The 23,896-nt window shown below is 47.8% G+C and overlaps 1 protein-coding gene across 1 annotated transcript in view; it reads left to right on the top strand.

Moving 5' to 3' along the window:
- TGM2 (transglutaminase 2) overlaps positions 1-23,896 on the top strand; it is a 66,958-nt gene that overhangs the window by 9,262 nt on the left and 33,800 nt on the right. Inside the window, exons 2-3 of the mRNA XM_079979255.1 lie at positions 9,695-9,874; positions 22,555-22,797. Coding sequence (XP_079835381.1) covers positions 9,695-9,874; positions 22,555-22,797 — 423 coding nt within the window. The remainder of the gene's footprint in view (positions 1-9,694; positions 9,875-22,554; positions 22,798-23,896) is intronic.

Here is a 23,896-nt window from a genome sequence, read left to right as displayed (position 1 = left end):
CAGTAAAGCGAGATGAGCGCTGCAACCCCAGAGTCGGTCACAACTGGACCTAATGGTCAGGGGTCCCTTTACCTTTACCTTTAAGAACATTCTTGTTTAGACAAGCCTGCTTAGAAAGTTGATGTGAATTTTGACCTCTTTTAGTATTTTAGCTTTTTATGTTTTAAACTATGGTTGCATTTATTTTATTTTATTTTATTTTATTGTTTTACCTTTTCGTAAACCACTTCGATGGCCTTTTAAAATACAGTCAAGCAGTGTATAATTTTTATGAAATAACTAAATAAATAATAACATTCACTGCCCCAAGGTTTTGTGAAAGCTTCCGGCTTTAAATGAAATTTGCCTCAGTCTTTTCCGATAAAGAAAACAATGCCCGACCTGAAGAACTTGGAGCAAATGATTCAGCAGAGGAAACACGGCCCAGAATAACTAAGGAGATAGTACAAGAATACTTGGCTAGTTTAGATGTATTCAAGTCTCCAGGGCCAGATGAACTGCATCCAAGAGTATTAAAAGAACTGGCAGATGTGATCTCAGAACCACTGGCAGTCATCTTTGAGAATTCCTGGAGAACAGGCAAAGTCCCGGTAGACTGGAGGAGGGCAAATGTGTTGATTTGTAGCAGTGTCCGTGCACAGCGGAATGATGAGGAATACGTGCACATACTCTATATTGCTTTATTTACATTTCAAAGCTGGTAGATTACAGAAAAACATCTTGACTCTGCCGAAGCAGAAAATGCATCCTCTCTCCTCTGAAGCACGGAGAGAATCACACTGTGTGAACAGTGAAAAACAGGAAACCAGTGTACGTCACATCCAGCCTCCCTTTCCCGTGAGAAAACTCCAACAGTACAGACTGTGGAATGTAAACACCTGTCTCGTGACAAGCACTTTCGCTGCACAGTGAAGAGAGCAGAAACCAACATCCTCCCCCTTTCTATGAACATCACTGGGCAGCGTGTTCGTACAATATCAGTACAAACCCAACTTCTGCACATAGGTACAGTGTTGATCCCTTGACACAATCTTGGACAATACATCAGCAGGAATTTCATTACCTGGCATATAGGACACCGTTACGAGTCCCTTCTGAATATGTTCCCTAGCATGTTGCACCTTCAATTGCAAGTGCTTCGTGCTTTGCTTACAACCTTCAGAATTCAGCAAAGCCAAACATGCTTTGTTGTCCTGGTAAACCTGGATTGGACATTTGACAGGAATTTTCATGTCTTTGCACAATTGTAACAACCATTCACAATCCTTAAGTGAATAAGACAGTGCATTCAGTTCAGCTTCACAAGTACTTAAGCTAACTGTTGTTTGCTTCTTGCATGACCAATCAAATAGACCCTGATTGTACATATAGCAAACTCCAGACGTACTTCTCCTGTCTGTAGTGTCACTTCCAAAACTTGCATCTGCAAATATCTCAAGACCACCAGACTTCTGATTGTTAAATCTCAGTCTGTAATGCATAGTGCCTTTCAAATACCGCGCTATGCGTTTCAGAGCTTTCCAATCCTTAACAGTAGGATTGTTGACTTGTCTGCTTAGCAAATTACAGCTAACAGCAATGTCTGGTCTTGAACATCTGGCAATGAAGTTTAGCTTGCCTAGCACACTTCTGTACAGTGTTGTGTCAGAAAATGCTTCTTCAGTGTTATCTACCTGATAACCTGTTGTCATCGGTGTGTCTACAGGGTTAGCATCCATCAGGTTTAGTTTGCTTAACACATCAGCAATTTTCCGTGACTGGTGTACTAGAATGTTACCATCTTGATTTCTCTCTATTTCCAGAGATAGGTAGTTGTTTACCTCTCCAAGATCTTTCATGTCAAAGTGTTCTTTCAGTTGAGCTAGGGCGTTATTGTACATTGTGACATCATCCCAAAAGAATAAAAGATCATCAACATAAAACAAACAATACAGTTTCTTTTGCCCCTCCTCTTTGACAAATACACATGGATCAGCTTTCCCTTGCTTAAAACCTAGAGAAAACAATACTTCAGTGAGTTTTGTGTGCCAACACCGTGCACTTTGTTTGAGACCATAAAGGGACTTTTTCAGAGCACAAACAAATCCCTGTTTTACCTGTACGCCATCAGGTGGAAGCATATAAAGTGATTCATTTAGAGATCCGTACAGAAAAGCTGTATTCACATCGTGGTGACTAATGTGTAGATTCTCCTCTGCAGCTAGCTTGAGCATAAGCCTAATGCTCTCATACCTCACTGTGGGTGAGTAGGTCTCGTGATAGTCTTCACCTGGTACCTGTGCAAAACCTCTGGCTACCAATCTGGCTTTGTGTCTGACTATCTTGCCATTTTGATCAGTCTTCGCTTTGAAGACCCATTTGCTTCCAAGCAGTTTCATTCCTGGAACTACTGGAACAAGTTCCCATGTTTTGTTCCTTTCCAAGGAATCAAGCTCAGCCTTCATTGCATTTAACCATGGCTCAGCTTCCTTTGAATCCAAATCCTGGATTTCTTGGAAACTTGAAGGTTCAAATACCTTCTTGGAGCTTTTAACAGCTGTTACTGCTATCTTAGCAAACTCATCAGCAAATCTCTTTGGAGGTCTGCCTTTTGTGGCTCTCTGTGACCTGCGAATTAGCCTTAAGTCTTCAACACTCTCCTCTTCCTTCTTAGGAGAAAAGCGACCTATTGTGAACAATGGTTCCTCCAATTCCTGATCAGAGCTTTCAGAGGGTCGCATAGAGGCTTTCGCACTCTTGAAATCCTCCTCTGAATCACCTGATTCAGTTTCAGACTCAGAATCAGAACTTTCATCAGTGGGTGTGGGTTGCTGTGGTTGCTTTTGACTATCCTCAGTCTCATCACTGTCATCAGGGTAACATTGGAAAATTCCCACATTCTCCCCCCACTTGGCATTGTACTCAACACTTCTTGTGAGTTTAATAGTCTTAGAGTCAGTCATCCTTATTCTGTAAGAACCTTTCTCATAACCTAGAAAGATACCATGCAAACCACGCTTGTCTAACTTGGAGTTTTGTGGTGAGTGAACCCACATGTCAGAACCAAAAATTCTCATGTGTTTGATGTATGGTTTCTTGCCAAACATCTTCTCATACGGGGTACAACCAATCGCTGAAGACAACCTGCGATTATAACTGTAAGTGAAACATGAGAGAGCTTCGGCCCAATAACTCTCTGGAAGATTTGCATCATGCAGCAAGGTTTTTAACCCTTGAAGAAACGTCTGATTTGCCCGTTCCGCAAGCCCATTCTGCCATGGCGAGCGAGGACTAGACAAATCGTGTTGAATTCCTTTCTCAGTCAGAAAAGCTTCAAACTGCTGAGAAGTGAATTCCCCTCTGCGATCACTGAAAAGAATTTTTACCATGCACATTTTCCAACCAAGCACAGAATTCCTTGAACCTTGGAAAAGCCTCTGATTTCTGCTTGAGATTGTACACATAAATATACCTGGAAAATGCATCAATGAGAACCATGAAGTACCTATTTCCTCCCAAAGAGGGCACTAGTGGTCCAACCAAATCAGCATGAATAATTTGGTATGGTTCTGTAGCTTGCCTACTAGACACCTTACCTTTCGCAGCCATTTTCACCTTGTTTGCTGCGCATGCCTTGCACTTCATGTGGTACCTGCAGGGTTTAATAGTCATACCTTCAACCAAGGCAGGCATTTTAGATACTGCCTCAAAATTCAAATGACCAAGTTTTCGATGAAAATCATGAATACATTCTGCATGCAAACTTTTGTTAGAACCTGCAATGCAACAAGTGTCATCCTGCACAACATCATCATAATACAAAACATACAAACGATCAACATATTCAGCATACAATACATAGTCATTTTTCTTTGTGATGATGCACCTTTTGTTCTTAAAGGAAACGTCAATGTCCCGCTCGTTCATCTGTCCAACGCTCAGCAGATTATGTTTGGCATCTGGCACATAAAGTACATTCTGTATCGATAAGTCCAAACTGTGAAGAACAACAGTTCCGTAGCCTTTACTGGGACTTGTGTGGTCATCCGCCTGGTGAATCGCACCTTCCTGCGGTGTAAAAGACACGAACAGTCGCTTATCGTTGCACATGTGATGGGTTGCCGCTGAATCAACAACGAAGAAAGATCTAGACGTCTTCTGGACCTCTGCAACTTTTGGAGTGAAGCGTGAGACCATTGCCTTGTGCTGCGTTGTCCTGGACACCGGACCTCTGCCTTTGCCTCGGCCTTTTCCATGCGATGAGCTTCCGCTGCGCTGCTCTGTTTTGGCCCTGGGATATTTGCATTCCCTTTTCATATGGCCTAGACGTCCACACGAGTAGCATTTCACTGCCTTCAAAGCTTTGGCGCCATCTGGTGGTTCCACTGCACTCTGGGATGACGTCTGTGAAGACTCCCCCTTACCCATGCAGCTATCACCCTGGCAATCTGCTTCATTCTGAATCATGGCAGTATCACAGGCTACTCTGAGCTGAGCATGTGGCTGATTGGCTTCAGATTCCCCACTTGCATCAGCCAGCCTTCTGCAGCTAGCCATCTTATGCAGCTTGTTAAAATAAAACATAGTAGTTCCAGCTTCTGTCCTCAAGTGAGCCTCTCTCAAAACATCCCAAATTTCTCTGGCTGAGGTCTTATCACGCAATAGACAGAGCTCTTCTGGGGATACTATCAATGTAAGAGTTCCCCTTGCTTTGGAATCTTTAGCTTCCCATGCATCTGTAAGTGGAGCTGGGGGGGTGTCTGTAATAACTTCAAACAGACCCTCTTTCCGCAGAATAGCCTCTGCATAGAGAACCCAGTCCACATAATTTTTCTTATAGAGCTTGGGAATCCCACAAGCATCCTGAAGGGCCATCATGACTCTGGCATTAGCCTTCTGCATCATCTCTGTTGCTTTAAATCAAGCTGCTTTATGCAAGCTGCGTCTCTGCTGCTTCAAGCCTCATTCCAAAGGCAAGTTCAAAACAGCTTTCTCTCTGCTGCCCTAAATCATGCTGCGTCACTGTTATCTGCAGCTGCTTCAGCCCAAAAGCAGCAAAAGTTACTTTCGATTTCCCCAGCATAGCCGCTGCCTGTTCCCGGCAAACAGACATAAAAGTTCAAAGTCCAGCCATAAAACCATTAATTAGAAGCTGGCAGGCTGCCCGGAGCAGTAGCACATACCTCATCAATCATCTTGACGCGCAGATATACCGTCCGATCCGTCCCTTTGCATTCCGATCCTTTTGCCGGCATCAGATGACTGCGTCTTTCTTCTGGGCCCATAACCAAAATGTTGATTTGTAGCAGTGTCCGTGCACAGCGGAATGATGAGGAATACGTGCACATACTCTATATTGCTTTATTTACATTTCAAAGCTGGTAGATTACAGAAAAACATCTTGACTCTGCTGAAGCAGAAAATGCATCCTCTCTCCTCTGAAGCACGGAGAGAATCACACTGTGTGAACAGTGAAAAACAGGAAACCAGTGTACGTCACATCCAGCCTCCCTTTCCCGTGAGAAAACTCCAACAGTACAGACTGTGGAATGTAAACACCTGTCTCGTGACAAGCACTTTCGCTGCACAGTGTTGTCCCTATTTTCAAAAAGGGGGAAAGAGAGGACCCAAATAATTACCGCCCAGTCAGTCTGACATCAATACCAGGGAAGATTCTGGAGCAGATCATTAAGCAAACAGTCTGTGAGCACCTAGAAAGGAATGCTGTGATCACCAATAGTCAGCATGGATTTCTGAAAAATAAGTCATGTCAGACTAACCTGATCTCGTTTTTGGACAGAATTACAAGCCTGGTAGATGAAGGGAACGCAGTGGATGTAGCCTACTTTGATTTCAGCAAGGCATTTGACAAGGTGCCCCATGATATTCTTGTAAAGAAGCTGGTAAAATGCGGTCTTGACTATGCTACCACTCAGTGGATTTGTAACTGGCTGACTGACCGAACCCAAAGGGTGCTCATCAATGGTTCCTCTTCATCCTGGAGAAGAGTGACTAGTGGGGTGCCACAGGGTTCTGTCTTGGGCCCGGTCTTATTCAACATCTTTATCAACGACTTGGATGATGGACTCAAGGGCATCCTGATCAAATATGCAGATGACACCAAACTGGGAGGGGTGGCTAACACCCCACAGGACAGGATCACACTTCAAAACGACCTTGACAGATTAGAGAACCGGGCCAAAACAAACAAGATGAATTTTAACAGGGAGAAATGTAAAGTATTGCACTTGGGCAAAAAAAATGAGAGGCACAAATACAAGATGGGGGACACCTGGCTTGAGAGCAGTACATGTGAAAAGGATCTAGGAGTCTTGGTTGACCACAAACTTGACATGAGCCAACAGTGTGACGCGGCAGCTAAAAAAGCCAATGCAATTCTGGGCTGCATCAATAGGAGTATAGCATCTAGATCAAGGGAAGTAATAGTGCCACTGTATTCTGCTCTGGTCAGACCTCACCTGGAGTACTGTGTCCAGTTCTGGGCACCACAGTTCAAGAAGGACACTGACAAACTGGAACGTGTCCAGAGGAGGGCAACCAAAATGGTCAAAGGCCTGGAAACGATGCCTTATGAGGAACGGCTAAGGGAGCTGGGCATGTTTAGCCTGGAGAAGAGGAGGTTAAGGGGTGATATGATAGCCATGTTCAAATATATAAAAGGATGTCACATAGAGGAGGGAGAAAGGTTGTTTTCTGCTGCTCCAGAGAAGCGGACATGGAGCAATGGTTCCAAACTACAAGAAAGAAGATTCCACCTAAACATTAGGAAGAACTTCCTGACAGTAAGAGCTGTTCGACAGTGGAATTTGCTGCCAAGGAGTGTGGTGGAGTCTCCTTCTTTGGAGGTCTTTAAGCAGAGGCTTGACAACCATATGTCAGGAATGCTCTGATGGTGTTTCCTGCTTGGCAGGGGGTTGGACTCGATGGCCCTTGTGGTCTCTTCCAACTCTAGGATTCTATGATTCTATGATTCTATTCTAAGTTGTGGCAAATTCATGGAGGAGGGTGGGCACTAGGGAAGGATCTATCAAGAGCTGTCGGTCAAGGTGGCTTTCTAGGACAGACTAAGGGCTCATCCAGACTCCCTTTTGCAACCTGCTTTCCAAGCACAGGCCAGTGCTTCAAAGCTCCATGTCCAAATGGGGATTTTTTGTTGTTGTGATTTACCACTGAATTGGAGCAAACAGCAATCTGCAGGAAACTCGATTGCAGTTTGCTCCAGTTCAGCAGTAAAATGTGGGTTTTCCCTGGGAAACTGATGGGACCAAAAATAAAAAATAAAAAAATCCCCTCAGAAACTAAGCTTTAAACCCCCCAGACCTGTACCTAGAAACAGGGCACACAAGGAGGTCTGGATGAGGCCAAAGTTGGAAGCTACATCCTGGGGAACAAGGGCAAGAATGGCTATTTCCTATTATTATTATTAAATTTTATTTATACCCCACCCTCCCCAGCCAAGACCAGGCTCAGGGCGGCTAAAAGCAATTGATTGAAACACAACTTAAAAACAAGACTAAAACACAACATTAAAATGCATCCTCATTTCAGTAGGAACTCAAATCAAAAACTTTTTGGGGGATGAAAATGTCAAGCCTTCCCCAAGGCCAGACTGTCCTCTCTGTCCAGTGACATCTGACTGGCCAGTGTGTGAAACAGCACATGAGTCTATGCGGACCTTTGGTCTCATCCAAAGATGCTATTTTTAATTTTTTTTACTTAAGCTCTTATTATTTTAATACTAATGATGATGATGCAGAATTGGGAATACAGCATTGCAAAACACCCCAGCTGCCAGACAACTGCATGTCTAGGAGGTTGAAACTCCTGGAAAAATACAATCCAGCAAGCGAGAGCCGTTAAACTTCGCTTTGTTCATTTCCCCGAAGGAAGGTGAAGAGGGGATGGGGGTCTGTTTCATGTTGGAAAGGAAGAAACAATAGCAAGGGGGTGATTAACACTCGGAACCAGCTGCCAGCAAGAGGGGGGAGGGCTCTTTCCAAAGAGGCCCCCATCCTCCCCACTGTTGCTGCTCACAGGCTTCAACTTAGAATCAGAGGAACATCCCTGGCCAGAAATATAAGTTATTTCCACCACTGCATGGAAAGTACCTAAGGATAAGGCCACACAAACGCACGCACCCCTCCCTGCAGTTTCTCCACTGAAAGTTCCTCCAAAGGCTGCTTTTGTTTTTGTTTTTAAAAAGGAAAGGTGGGAGAGATACAGACATGGTCAAGTGGTTTGGTTTAAACCTCACCCACACCTCTACCTGACCTGTATTTTGATAAGAACATGGGAAGAGCCTGTTGGATCAGATTCCTGCATTTCAGGGGGTGGGTTGGATGACCCTCAGGGTCCCTTCCAACTCTACAATTCTGTGATTCTATGATAGTTCAATCTTGCCTTGAGGAGTTCCAGAGATGCTGATTCCACCACCTACCTCAGCAGCCCAGCCCTGTTCCCTAAGCTGGTTTGATTCTAATGTGTTGTTGTTTAGTCGTGTCCGCCTCTCCGTGACCCCCTGGACCAGAGCACGGCAGGCCCTCCTGTCTTCCACTGCCTCCCACAGTTTGGTCAAACTCATGCTGGTAGCTTCGAGAACACTGTCCCACCATCTCGTCCTCTGTCGTCCTTGTGCCCTCCATCTTTCCCAACATCAGGGTCTTTTCCATGGAATCTTCTCTTCTCATGAAGTCTTAGAGCCTCAGCTTCAGGATCTGTCCTTCCAGTGAGCACTCAGGGCTGATTTCCTTCAGAATGGATCGGTTTGATCTTCTTGCAGTCCATGGGACTCTCAAGAGTCTCCTCCAGCACCAGAATTCAAAAGCATCAATTCTTCGGCGATCAGCCTTCTTTATGGTCCAGCTCTCACTTCCATACATCACTACTGGGAAAACCAGAGCTTTAACTATACTTGTTGGCAAGGTGATGTCTAGGTTTGTCTTTGCTTTTCTCCCAAGAAGATTCTAATGCACAACCCTATAATTTAGAGCCCGCTTCTGTATTCACCGGAACTGTTAAGAAGAGGCTGCTGGATGAGACCAATGGCCCATCTCATCCAGCCTCCTTTTCTCATAGTGACCAACCAGATGTGTCTTCTTTTATTCTAACACCAATAAAATCACAGTAAAAACACAATGGGGGGAAAAACACAAATTTAAAATACAGGTTAAAATGCAGTCTCATTTTAAAAGTAGCACATAGATCAAGAAGACCATAAGGGGAGGGAAACATAAGGGTCAGACCGAGTCCAAACCAAAGGCCAGGCGGAACAGCTCTGTCTTGCAGGCCCTGCGGAAAGATGTCAGGTCCCACAGGGCCCTAGTCTCTTGGGACAGAGCATTCCACCAAGTCGGGGCCAGTGATGAAAAGGCCCTGGCCCTAGTTGAGACCAATCGAACCACCTTGCGACTTGGGACCTCCAAAATGTTGTCATTTGTGGACCTTAAAGTCCTCCGCGGGGCATACCGGGAGAGGTGGTCCCGTAGTTACGAGGGTCCTAGGCTGCGTAGGGCTTTAAAGGTCAAAACCAGCACCATTGTGGCTTATAGCCCTCTCCTCTTCCCTGAATTTGTTGTCCAATCCTCTTCCAAAGCTATCGAAGTTGGCAGCCACCCCGGCCTGCTGTGGCAGTGAGTTCCGCAGCTCCCCTATGCACCGCCTGAAGAAGCACTTTCCTTCTTCTTTGTGCTTGCAGATCTCCAGCTAGAAACATGGGACCTGGAATGCGAGCGCAACAATCGGGAACACCGGACCTCCGAAAACGGCAACGAGCGTCTGATCGTGCGCAGGGGGCAGCCATTCACCATCACCTTGCACTTTTCCGGGAGGGAGTACCAGGAAGGCGTGGACCAGCTCACGTTCCACGTTGAGACAGGTGAGTCCTCCTTGATGCTCCTAACGCATCCTCCTCCATCGTGCTGACTTCTGGACTTGGCTGGACCACAACTCCCTGGGAGTCTGGGCTGATGCAAGTTCGAGTCCTGCAGTGTCTGGAGGGCACTGCTCAAAACCAGTGGCAAGCAAGTAGACAGGTAGTGTTGCATAGTGGTTAGGGTGCTGGACTGGGACCTGGGAGAGGCCAGGGTTCAAATCTCTCCCCTCAGCCATGAAGCTCTTCCTGGGTGACCTGGGCCCAGTCGCTGCCTCTCAGCCTAGCCTACCTCCCAGGCAATAAATTAATAAAATAAATAAACCTGGTTGGACTTTAGAGACCCAGTGGTATTACTGTAGTTAAAGAGTTGGTCTGGGACCAGGGTTCAAATCCCCTTTCTCTCAGCTTGACCTACCTCATAGGGTTGTTGTGGGGATTAAACGAGGGTGGGGGAGCCATGTTTTCCGCTTTGAGCCCCGTGGGGGAAATGATGGGGTATAAATGCAATAAATAAATATGGATTAAGGCAGCGCTGCTCTTAAGGTTCAGCCCGCTAAACTGTGCATAGGACTGAGCTGGACATTTTACAGGAATGTGAGAATCCGTTCTCGACATGCGGGCGCCACAGGTCTGGATCTTGACCTCACCACACGCATCCTGGTCCTCAGCCCTCTCTGGTGTAAGCAAGCAAGCACTGCACTGCTGACTCATGCCTGGGAACTGGGTCTGAATGTTTTCCCCAGTCTCAAGGCTGCTTTTTAATGTGACTCTGGCGAAATGTCACTGGGGTGAAGTAGCTTTGAATGCTGCGGCCAAATGGGTGGAAGGGCTTGAAGTAAACTGAAAAAACAGCCTCAAACTCATAGTAATAAAGCTTGCAGTGGTGTACAAACTTTTTTCAAAGAGGGCCAGATTTGATGAAGTGAAGGGCCATGAGGGCCAACCAAAGAGCCAACCAAAGTTGTTCAGCTTTTTTTAGGGTTGAAATTGTTGAGTTGTTGTTTTTTAGGATTGAACCTACCAGGTTAAACCTACCAGTAGGCCGGATTAGGCCCCCAAAACAGATTTTGGACATGCCTTAAGGCTTAAGGGTTTTTAGCCCTTTAAAAACCTCAGTTTAAAAACCTCCAGTCCTGCCAACCCTTTTTCTTACTTTAATCAAAAACCAGCCAACAACTTGGTTCCTCCTTTTTTCCTTTCTTCCTGATTAGTTTTGCCAAATTTCCCTTATTGTTCTTCTGTGGACAATGCAGCCAGGAAAGGAAAACATGGCAGAGGACGGGTGACCTCAGGCTCCGTCCCTGGACAGGGTCCTCTCTCTCTCGCTTTGTTGTTGGGCTCAGGAAACACTGGCGGAAAAAAGGGAGTCATCCTCCTGGAATTTTGCAGCAGCAGCAGCAGCCAGGCCCTGGGAACCCATTTCGTTTTGGCCGGTGGCTACAGAGGTGTTGCAAAAGCAAACAAGGGGGGACTTTTGCGGGGGAAGCAGAAATGGAAAGAAATTCTCCAGTTTGTGCAGCGAGAATGGGGGGAAGCTGTGCGGGGAGCAGCTGGAGGAAGAGGCACCTTTAAGATGATGGTCTGGACTTGCACTGGTTGGGAAGCTGGGATTTGAAGGAGCTGAGTATGTTTAGCCTGGAAAAGAGGAGACTGAGAGATGACACAAGAGCCATCTTCAAACATCTGATGGGCTGCCATTTTCTCCTGCTCTGGAGGGGAGGACATGAATCAGTTATCCAGGTTTGTTGTCGTTTAGTCGTTTAGTCGTGTCCGACTCTTCGTGAGCCCCTGGACCAGAGCACGCTAAGCCCTCCTGTCTTCCACTGCCTCCCACAGTTTGGTCAAACTCATGCTGGTAGCTTCAAGAACACTGTCCCACCATCTCGTCCTCTGTCGCCCCGTTCTCCTTGTGCCCTCCATCTTTCCCAACATCAGGGTCTTTTCCAGGGAGTCTTCTCTTCTCATGAGGTGGCCAAAGTCATAGAATCATAGAATCATGGAATCATAGAGTTGGAAGAGACCACAAGGGCCATCGAGTCCAACCCCCTGCCAAGCAGGAAACACCATCAGAGCACTCCTGACATATGGTTGTCAAGCCTCTGCTTAAAGACCTCCAAAGAAGGAGACTCCACCACACTCCTTGGCAGCAAATTCCACTGTCAAACAGCTCTTACTGTCAGGAAGTTCTTCCTAATGTTTAGGTGGAATCTTCTTTCTTGTAGTTTGGAACCATTGCTCCGTGTCCGCTTCAGGATCTGTCCTTCAGCCTCAGCTTCAGGATCTGTCCTTCCAGTGAGCACTCAGGGCTGATTTCCTTCAGAATGGATGTGTTTGATCTTCTTGCAGTCCATGGGACTCTCAAGAGTCTCCTCCAGCACCAGAATTCAAAAGCATCAATTCTTTGGCGATCAGCCTTCTTTATGGTCCAGCTCTCACTTCCATACATCACTTCTGGGAAAACCATACCTGGAACCAATTATCTGACCAAATATTAGGAAGAACTTTCTGTGGTGTGAGCCATTTGACAGTGGAACAGACTCCCTTGGAAAGTGGTGGACTCTCCTTCCTTGGAGATTTTTAAGCAGAGGTTGGGTGGCCGTACGCCAGGGATTCATTGGCTGAGATTCCTGTATTGCAGGCTGGTTGGGCTAGATGACCCTGGAGGACCCTTCCAGGTCCTCAGTTCTGTGATTCTAAGAGCCTGTATTTCTCTAACTTCATACCTTCCAGCTGTGCCTGTTCTTTTCCCGTGTGAGGGCTCTGTTACTGTTTCCTGGAGTTTGTCAAAGCAGAAGAGTCCTGCCAAATAATTAGCACGTGTAATCCAGCCCTCAGCATTCCTCTCTGAACATAATGCTTTTAGACGGGGAGGTGGCAATTTGACAGTGCAAAGACATCTTGTCCTGGGAGTTAAGAACATAGAAAGATCCTGCTGGATCAGAGCAATAACATATCTAGTCCATCATCCTTTCTCACAGTGGCTGACCAGATGAGCAGTGGGAAACTTGCAAGCAGGATTTGAGCACAATAACAACACTCTCCCCTCCTGAGGTTTCCAGCATAGCTAGTAGCCATCAATAGCCCTCTCCTTCGGGGATTTGGCCAGTTCGCTTTTAAGGCCATCTAAACTGGTGGCCATTCCAACAAAACAAATAGAAAAGCTGGACACGTGTCATCCTCTCCCTTGCAGCAACTCTGCAGCAAAAGAGAATTTGCTTTGGGGATTAACAGTTTAGGTGATTCCTTGCAGGGATTAATTGATACAGGGGTCCTTCCAGACAGATGTTGAATGTGCAATTGATGCTCCTCATAAACACAAACACCTTTGCAGCATCTCCATGAAATCATGAGCATCAAATGGCAACCAGTATACCTCCCCCCCCCCATGGATTAGGTAAAGGTAAAGGGACCCCTGACCATTAGGTTCAGTCGTGGCCAACTCTGGGGTTGCGGTGCTCATCTCGCTTTATTGGCCGAGGGAGCCAGCGTACAGCTTCTGGGTCATGTGGCCAGCATGAATAAGCTGCTTCTGGCGAACCAGAGCAGCGCACGGAAATGCCGTTTACCTTCCCGCCGGAGCGGTACCTATTTATCTACTTGCACTTTGACATGCTTTCGAACTGTTAGGTTGGCAGGAGCAGGGACCGAGCAACGGGAGCTTACCCCGTCGCGGGGATTCGAACCGCCGACCTTCTGATTGGCAAGTTCTAGGCTCTGTGGTTTAACCCACAGCACCACCCATGTTCCTTCTCCCCCAATGGATTACCTGCTTGCAAATTAAGCTCCCACCAGTGATTCCTGCATTGCTGGGGTTGGTTTAGATGGCTCTTGGGTGTCCCTCCAAACGCTACAATTCTATGATTTTATAAATGCTCCTAATAAATGCCTCTGGCTCCATTCGTTCTCCCGGGGCAAAGCCTCCACATGCCCTTTTGAGGCTGGGATGGGAGAAGGAGGGGAGGGGATGGAGGCTCCTCGAGGTCTCCGACCCCATTTTATCTCGCAGCCTCAGGCAGCCAGCGGTGAGTTGAAGAGCCCAAGGGCAGGAAACAAAAGGAGGAAGCTCTCCCCTGACTTGGCCTTTCCCACAGTTCTCTGTGTGGCTTGCAAGGAAGGAGGACTCCCACTTCGTCCTTCCCTTTTCCAGATAAAACAAAGAAAGCAAAGCACCCAGAGCGGAGCTCAAGTCTCAGCTTCTTCAGCCCCAGGTCCAGGGATTGATTCGCACACAGCGCCAAGAGGTCACTGCCTGGTTTTGCTTAAGAGGTTAAGAACATCAGATGAGCTCTGCAGGATCCGGCCAAAGGACCATATTAAAGAAATAATAAATAAAATTTTATTTACCGTATATCCCACCCTCCCCAGCCGAAGCCAGGCTCAGAGCAGCTAACAATAAAAGTATCACAACATTCCAAAATCAATTCATTTTAAAACCAATTCAAAATCAAATTCATGGCAACCATTGGGCTAGAATTCTATGAGGATTGCCAGGCGGAACAGCTCTGTCTTGCAGGCCCTGGGGAAAGATGTTAAGTCCTACAGGGCCCTAGTCTCTTGTGACAGAGTGTTCAACCAGATCGGGGCCACAACCAAAAAAGCCCTGGCTCTGGTTGAGGCCATCCTAACCACCTTGTGACTTGGGACCTCTGAAATGTTGTCATTTGTGGACCTTAAGGTCTTCCGCGGGGCATATCAGGAGAGGTGGTCCTGTAGGTACGAAGGTCCTAGGTCGCATAGGGCTTTAAAGGTCAAAACCAGCACCTTAAACCTGACCCTGTACTCCACCGGGAGCCAGTGCAGCTGGTAAAGCACTGGGTGAATGTGATCCTGCGGCAAGGACCCCATAAGGAGTTTCGCCACGGCATTCTGCACCCGCTGGAGTTTCTGGGTCTGTCTCAAGGGCATCTTCCATATGAGAGCCCTTAAGATCATTGAAGATGGCTATCATATCTCCAGGCTAAATATACCCAATTCCCTCAACCGTTCCCCATAAGGCTTGGTTTCCAGACGCTTGATCATCTCAGCCGCCTTCCTCTGCACACCTTCCAGCTTGTCAACCTCCTCCTCAAATTGTGGCGCCCAGAACTGGATACTGTATTCCAGGTGTAGTCTGACCGAGGCAGAATAGGGTGGTCCTATTACTGAATCTCACTGCTTGCAGTTGGAATCCCTTGGATTGGGTCCTGCCCTCCAGAGAGCAGGAGAAAACCAGCTTGCTCCATCTTCCATGGGACAGTCCTTCAGATATCTGAAGATGGCTCTCCTCTCACCTGACAGCCTTCTGCCCTGAAAGACGAGGGCACCAAAGAAGACCCAACCCCAGGATAAGGGACTTTTGTGAGAAAGATGAGGCTCCAGCCCACGCCCTGATGTTTCGACCCACCCTTCCCAGAGCAAAGTGTACCAGTCTGGATTTATCCACCCAGGTGGTGAAAGGCCCTTTGTCTCTCCCCCAGGTTCCAGGAAGTCTGGGCAGTGAGAGGCTGACACGAGGGCCTGTGCAAAGAGAAGGTGTTGATGAGCCACCGGGGGTGGGATGGTCTGGTCTGTTGTGAGGCCACAGGGTTGCGCATAAACAGATCCTGTGGATGTTTCCGATGGAGAAGGGCCTTGAGTTCCCCCACCCTGTAATTCTTTGCATTTGTCCGAGGGAGGAAGAACACAGTGAGCTTGTTTGGGAAGAAGGCGGAGGAGAAAGAGCTACTCCTGTTCCCCGGGGGGCTGAGTAATGGCTCCGGCGACTCAAGGAAGCCGTAGCCTAGCCTTGTTCTCACGCTCGAGTGTCCCAGCAGGATCACACACACACACACACACACACACACACACACACACACACCACCCTGCTCCAAGGAGAGAGGGCAAGCAGGCTGCACACACCATTGTGAGCTCATGTGTATTTTCGCACACAGACTCCAACTCCGTCCACAACTAAGGTGGGGGTGAGGAGCAGCGCAGGAGACCAGGACTTCACTGGAGGCTTTTCAGCAGAGGCTGGATGTCCGTCTGTTGGGGATTCTTGAACTGGGAGTCCTGAAATGCAAGGGGGTTGGACTAGATGACCCTCAGGGTCCCTCCCAACCCCCTTGCCGTTCTATGATCCACTGACCTCATAAGGTGGTGGACTCTCCTTCCTGGGAGGTGTTTAAGCAGAGGTTGGGTGGCCGGCTGTCAGGGATTCCCTGGCTGCCATTCCTGCTTTGTGGTGGGTGGGTCTAGAGGACCTTCGGGTGACCCTTCCAATTCTGCCATTCTATGATCTTTCATATGAAGCTACAATGTCCCTCAGCTCCCAGGATGCCCGGAGCTAGAGGGGACATTTGAACCAGGGGGCAGCTGTCCAAAGTCCGTTTGGGGAGCCCGGCAGTCGATTTAATCTGGCCCCATAGTAGTATATGTCCTGGGGTAAAATCCTAAATAAACAACTTTGGGGTCAAATCCTTTAAAAAGCCTAACAACTTAGGGGTAAAATTCTTAAAAAAGCTCAACAACTTCAGCAGCTTTGGTCGGCCCTCATGCATGTTCACATCATCACATCTGGCCCTCTTTGACCCAAATCTGGCCCTCTGGCCCAACCTTCGCCAACCTGGTGCCCTCAAGATCTTTTGGACAAGGGCTCATGCTGGCTGGAGCTGATGGGAGCTGTAGCACCTGAGTGGCACCTGAGCAAAGGGGTGTCAGGAGGTAGGAACAGAAGACCTGGGGCCCATCAGGAAATGCCAGGGCCACCCCTACAAGTGCCTCTGCTCCAAGGCCCTTTTGTGGCACAAACTGCCCAAAATTCCTGCATTGCAGGGGGGTCAGACTAGATGTCCCTTGAGGGTCCCTCCCTTCAACCCTACAGTTCTCAGATTCTGAGTTTAGCAGACAGTCAGGAGCGGAAGTCTGTGACCAGCCCTGGCACTCTGTGAAAGCTGTGAATCATCGTGGGCAGACGTGCGGGGAGGGTGGGCGTGAAGCATGAGTCTGCAGTTCACCCCTTGCCGAACCCTCCGTCTCGGGTGGAGCCTTGGAAGAGGGCAGAGCCTCTTTTTGCAAGGCTTCCTGTCGCTTGTGGGCTGCGCCTGGACAGAAGCAAAAGGGAGCTCTGTCTTCTGGGCATCTTGCCTTCTGACCACTGGCCAGTGGAAGTTTACAGCCATCCCTCAAAACAACCTGGCTATTTTAGGGCAGCCAGTGCAGGCTTTCCAGTACAGAAGGTCTGGGTCACCCCCAAGGGTTTGTCTCAACCACAGCACAGTTGCTGACAGGGGAGGGGTATAGAGGGTGGAGTATTATTATTATTATTATTATTATTATTATTATTATTATTAGCCCCCATCAGCATATAACACCGGTTGCTGATATGCTCCCATGTCAAGTTCAAGAAGTTAACTGTACACATATAAATAGTGGGAACTAAGATTTCAGTTCTGAAAAACGAATTAGCCGAATGTCACATTTCCTGTGATAATTTCTGAAAGTTAATAAAGGTTAGTTTATTTAGCAATTGTATTTAATTTCAGAGCTTATGTGAAAGCTAGAGACCGGGCAATTTAACCCATTTGTTTGTTCCCTTTTCCCCTCACAAAAAATACGAAAGACACACTTTTAAAGATTAAATAACTTTTCCTCATGGTGTCCTTGCACTTGTTAGATTAAATGCATATGTACAAGGCAGGCAGGTCTTGCTTATCTTAGTAATGCACTGCAGAGATTTATCACTAAGGCTAAAACTCCAACAGACTCTCATTAACTCGGAGGCAGGCAGCAGCAAAACAGAACAAACCTACTGATCAGCTGCTCTAGCAACACAAAAAAGGCTATAATTAACTGCCATAACTGTGGCAACTTATGCAACCGCCTTGGGCACAAGGTATAGGATTGTCACAAGGTTCTTTCTTAAAACGTTGCAGCCCTTGTGAGTATCAACCTTTGACTTTGGAAGCTCCTATCCCATATAAATCCCTTCGCAATTGGGGACCAGTTTACCCTTCTCCATATGCACCCATCTGACCTCTTCAAACTGTTGCAGCTGCCTAATAATAATAATAATAATAATAATAATAATAATAATAATAATTTATTATTTATACCCCGCCCATCTGGCTGGGCTACCACAGCCACTGTGGGCGGCTTCCAACAGAATATTAAAATACCGTAATGCATCAAACATTAAAAGCTTCCCTAAACAGGGCTGCCTTCAGATATCTTCTAAAAGTCTGGTAGTTCTTCTCTTTGACATCTGGTGGGAGGGCGTTCCACAGGATGGGTGCCACTACCAAGAAGGCCCTCTTCCTGGTTCCCTGTAACTTGGCTTCTCACAGGGAGGGAACCACCAGAAGGCCCTGGGCGCTGGACCTCAGTGTCCGGGTAGAACGATGGGGGTGGAGATGCTCCTTCAGGTATACTGGACCAAGGCCATTTAGGTCTTTCAAGGTCAGCACCAACACTTTGAATTGTGCTCTTTGAATTGTGGGAGAGCCACTGTGGTGTAGTGGTTAAGAGTGGTAGTCTTGTAATCTGGGGAACCGGGTTCACGTCTCCGCTCCTCCACATGCAGCTGCTGGGTGACCTTGGGCCAGTCACACTTCTCTGAAGTCTCTCAGCCCCACTCACCTCCCAGAGTGTTTGTTGTGGGGGAGGAAGGGAAAGGAGAATGTTAGCCGCTTTGAGACTCCTGAAGGGGAGTGAAAGGCGGGATATCAAATCCAAACTCTTCTTCTTCTTCTTCTGCTCGGAAACGTACAGGGAGCAAATGCAGATCTCTCAGGACTGGTGTTATGTCACCAGTCTAGCTGCCGCATTCTGGATTACCAGTTTCCGGGTCACCTTCAAAGTTAGCTTCATGTAGAGCGCATTGCAGTAGTCCAAGCGGGAGATACTAGAGGTTGGACCACTCTGTCAAGGCAGATAGGGTCTCATCCTGCATACCAGGTGGAGCTGGGTTACAGCTGCCCTGGACACAGAATTGACCTGCGCCTCCATGGACAGCTGTGAGTCCAGAATGACTGCGCACCTGGTCCTTCAGGGGCACAGTTACCCCATTCAGGACTGTCCCATTCCACATTTGCAAGGAACTGATATTTTAGTGTGGCAGCCCCTACACTTTGGGACTCCCTGCCTCCTGACATCTGTCAGGTACCTTCACTGTCCCCTTTCCAGCATCTGCTGAAAACATCCTTGCTTAGATAAGCCTATCCAGATGTTTAGGAAGTTAGTGTGAGTTTTAATCTGTTCTTAGTCAATTGTTCTTTTAAATTTTTGCATGCCTCAAATTACTGTTCATTTTTCTTAGCCATCTTTTAACTTTTCGCAAGCTAATGTGAGGTGTGTGGGTTTTTTTGCAATCCCAGCGGTTTATACCTTTTATAAACTGTGTGGGATAATAAATGCCTCGCTACCTTGAAAATGTGGACGCTGCTGGTTATGAGACGCAGGGCTCCCACGTTGCATAAAAGGAGTCTGTCTGGAGGTTTCAATCCTTGTCTGAATTTCACCTTGTTAACTTGTGCTGGGGAGGAAGAGATGGTGAGGGAATCGCCTTACATGGGAAGATGCTCCCTTGCTCGTTCTCAGATTTATGGGCTTGTGGGATTGCCAGAGCAAAACCGCTGGCAGGGTGAGGCCACCCGAAATGTGTGCATTGGTTCAGGAGTCTATTTATTGACACGGAATGACGAGGGACGGGGCTGGTGCACAAAGCACAGCTTTGATAAATCTGCTCCACCAAGGACGCCTCTCCTTTGCTGGCCTCGTCCAGTCCTGCATCAGCCCACAATCCTGTTGCCTCTTAGCGGTGGAACAGCTTGCAACCTTGGTGGCTGGGGGCGTGATCCTGTGACCCTCGGGAGATGCAGCTCAGGTAGCCTCATCAGTCATCAGGAAAACCTTCTCCTTCCCAAGCAGCCACACCCTGGAAAAAATGCTGGAAATAAACGTTCTCCAATAAAGACTCTTCAAAGGAACAAACCTCGCAGCCCATCTTGAGACACAGTGCTGTCTGTCAAGGTTTTGCCTTTTGCAGGCACACGCACTAAACCCTGTCTGTGGTGCCTACCCCATTATCCCAAATGATGAGACAAGAGACCAGAGTATGGGTTCAAATTGGCCACAACTTTATTGCACTTCAGAAGTGGGAAACTTGGCACAGGCCTTGGCAGGCAACCCTCTCAGCCCGCCTGGCTGAGGATATGCAGGCAGATGAGGTCCAGTGAGAGGGGACTGCAAAGCACAAACTTACACAGCATGTCCTTCCACCGACCTCGTCCCGGGAGTTTGACCTACATGCCGCCGCTCTAGGGTCAGGGACTCCCAGTTTTTTGCCCTTTAACGGGCCCTGCAAGCACCACCGCATGGGGAGGGAGCATGAATGCACCCCCCCCAATTTGATGTTAGACTAAAGGCTACCTTGCCAAGGCCTAAAAACCGCTACTCGAGACCCTAAGGGGCCTCGCTGCCAAGTCCCACAACCAAGGACCAATTAAACCCCGCAATCTATCCGCAATCTATCCAAGGGCTCGTTGCAAGTCATGGAGCCAGAAGTCATTGCCCAGTGGGGTCAGGTGCACCCCGTCCCCCCGGAATAGGTCAACTCTATCTGCTGTGATGGTGGGATGTGGGATAGAGAACCCACCAATTTGCCGCATGGTGTTGCGCATGGCCCTGTTAATTTTACTCACTGCATAATTAATGTGAGAGGGTTTGATCCTGGAAGGAAGAACAGCAAAAGAGGCTTGAGCCAAAGGGTCAGCCTCTTTTCTTGTGGCCTTAGGCCCACCCCCGGCCGGCCGTCCATTGTCCTCCCTGGCTGAGGGTGAGCCAAAGGCCAGCTCAAGCAGGTGGGTGGCACACGCCCAGGTGAGCCCCGCTCGGTGCTGCAAACCCTGCCCAACTGTGGGGAAGGGAGGGTGGATATTACTCCAATTGGCCCCTGAATTCGGCTTGTTCCTCCCCCCTGTGAAGCCAGCAGGGTGCTTTTCTCTGGGGCACTTTGACCCCACAGGCTTAAACTGATCCAACAATCAACCCCACTTTCCAGGGAAATGTGGGAACTGTAGTTCTGTGAGGCGGATCGGAGTCTCCAAATGACTCCCACCACCCTTGGCAAACTACCATCTTACCCTCAGAAAGTAGTTTCCAGGGTCTATTTGGAATCTCCTTTCACAAAATCATAGAACTGTAGAATGGTCGACTTGGACAGGGACCTCAAGAGTCATCTAGTCTAACCCCTTGGCAAACTACAGCTCCCATGATTCTTTGGGGGGAACCCTATCTGTTAAAAGTGGCATAAAACTGCTATAAATGTACCATGTGGGAGCGGTTCTGCTTGCTTTGGGTCTGACGGCTGATGGCTTTTAAACTGGGAGTGGCTAAGGTCGTTCGTTTCACAGCTGAGCAGCTCTTACCACCAGAAAGCTGTTTCCGGTGTTTAATTGGAATCTCTTTCACAAAATCATAGAACTGTAGGATGGTCGATTTGAAAGGCACCCCCAGGAGTCATCTAGAATCAATTTGATTCCCTCCCCCTCTTCTTTTTTCCTTTCCCCTCCTGTGATGGAACTCCTATTTGGGGACTTCCCTGGCTTTTTTCTGGCCCATGTAGGACCAGTCTGGATAGTTAGCCTTGGTGAAAACTTGACGCTTTCATCCCCCCAAAAGTTTTTGATTTGAGTTTCCATTGAAATGAGGCTGCATTTTAATATTTTAATGTTGTATTTTAATCTTGTTTTTAAATTGTATTTCAATCAGTTTGTTTTTATATTGGGTATTAGCCGTCCTGAGCCCAGTCTTGGCTGGGGAGGGCGGGGTATAAATAAAATTTATTATTATTATTTATTATTATTAGTCCAACCCCTGCAATGCTGGAACCTCAGCTCAAGCATTCCTGACAGATGGCCATCCAACCTTGACATGAGCCAACAGTGTGACGCGGCAGTTTAAAAAGCCAATGCAATTCTGGGCTGCATCAAAAGGAGTATCGCATCTAGATCAAGGGAAGTAATAGTGCCACTGTATTCTGCTCTGGTCAGACCTCACCTGGAGTACTGTGTCCAGTTCTGGGCACCACAGTTCAAGAAGGACACTGACAAACTGGAACGTGTCCAGAGGAGGGCAACCAAAATGGTCAAAGGCCTGGAAACGATGCCTTATGAAGAACGGCTAAGGGAGCTGGGCATGTTTAGCCTGGAGAAGAGGAGGTTAAGGGGTGATATGATAGCCATCTTCAAATATATAAAAGGATGTCACATAGAGGAGGGAGAAAGGTTGTTTTCTGCTGCTCCAGAGAAGCGGACACGGAGCAATGGTTCCAAAGTACAAGAAAGAAGATTCCACCTAAACATTAGGAAGAACTTCCTGACAGTAAGAGCTGTTTGACAGTGGAATTTGCTGCCAAGGAGTGTGGTGGAGTCTCCTTCTTTGGAGGTCTTTAAGCAGAGGCTTGACAACCATATGTCAGGAGTGCTCTGATGGTGTTTCCTGCTTGGCAGGGGGTTGGACTCGATGGCCCTTGTGGTCTCTTCCAACTCTATGATTCTATGATTCTATTCTATGATTCTAACCTCTGCTTAAAATCGCCCAAGGAAGGAGCGTCCATTCCACTGCAAAGCGGCTTTTGCTGTCTGGCTGCTGCGTTCTGCACCGTATCCCTAGTTCATGCGCAGAGAGCTCTGACCACGGGCCTGTTTTGCTTCCTCCTCCTGCAGGGCCCTGCCCCATCGAGACATCGGGGACCAGATCTCTCTTTCTCCTTTCCTGCTCCCTGGAAGAGTCTGTCTGGAGCTCAGCCGTGGAATGCCACGAGGGGACTTCTCTGACTGTATCCATCTCCTCCCCTCCTGACGCCCGGATCGGCCGCTACCGCCTGACCATGGATGCTGCCACTGACCATCAGGGCTCCAGCTTCAGCCTGGGCGAATTTGTCCTGCTCTTCAACCCTTGGTGCCCAGGTAGGTGACTGCAAGCCTTGGCAAGTGCTGAAGGAGCCTGCTTCATCACGGACGAATCTGGCTCAGTGCTCGCCAACCTTCCACCCTCCAGATGTTTTAGACTACAGCTCCCATTGACCTTGGCCAGCACCGTTGCACTGATGCTGCCGCCCCAAACATCTAGAGAAGGACATGAGGTTGGCAAAGACCAGGTGGCAGTGACCAGCAATGGACAAGGGTCTTTTGCAGTCCTGCCTGGAATTGCTGGGGATTGATGCTGTAACCTTCTAGATGCAAAGCAGCCATGGATGAAATGGTATTAGAGCGTGTGCTCTGTGTGCAGAAGGTTCCCACTTCCAGTCTGTAGGAACTCCAGTTTAAAGGGATCTCAGGCTGAAGGGCTGCAGAAGCCTGGGACAGTTAGGAGGCAGACCCATTTGGAAGGAAGCTGGCTAGGAGAGAGTTAGACCATTGGTCTCTCTACCTCAGTATTGTCTACACGGGCGGGCAGCATCTCCTACTCCCCCACTGCCTCCTCCCCCAGACAAGGCTTTGTGTTAATAGTGCAGGGATACCACATTCCCCAGCAAACTCCGCTGAAAGCGATACAGTTCCTCCCCTTATTATCGCAGACTTGCACAGCCTAACCTGGGCGGCAACACTGCTGGCGACGCTTTGCATTTCTGTCGCATCTTTTCAGTATCCCATATGATGCTGCCGATGAGTGTTATCTTACCACCTTTGTCTGTGTCAGTGTTCAAAGGTTGAAATGCACCCACTGGGTTTGGATGCTAAAGTGGAACAGACACACAGAGCAAAGCAAAATGGAGGATTATTTTAGATTTCAACTACGTTTGTTCTGGGTATAAGCTTTCGTGTGCAAATCTGAAGGTATCCGAAGAAGTGTGCATGCACACGAAAACCTATACCCAGAGCAAACTTAGTTGATCTCTAAGGTGCTACTGGACATTTTTTTTATTTATTTTGACTGCGTCAGACCAACACGGGTACCTACCTGAATTTAGATTCTGTTTACTTGAAGGAGCAGCTGGAGCAATCTGCAATGTTTGCTCCAAGATTCTTTGCCGTGTTGCTGGGTCTCTGCTCCCAGGTCATCCCA

This window comes from Podarcis cretensis, assembly GCF_951804945.1.
Source record: "Podarcis cretensis genome assembly, chromosome: 6".
NCBI classification, from domain to species: domain Eukaryota; kingdom Metazoa; phylum Chordata; class Lepidosauria; order Squamata; family Lacertidae; genus Podarcis; species Podarcis cretensis.
This window is presented reverse-complemented; position numbering and strand designations above follow the sequence as displayed.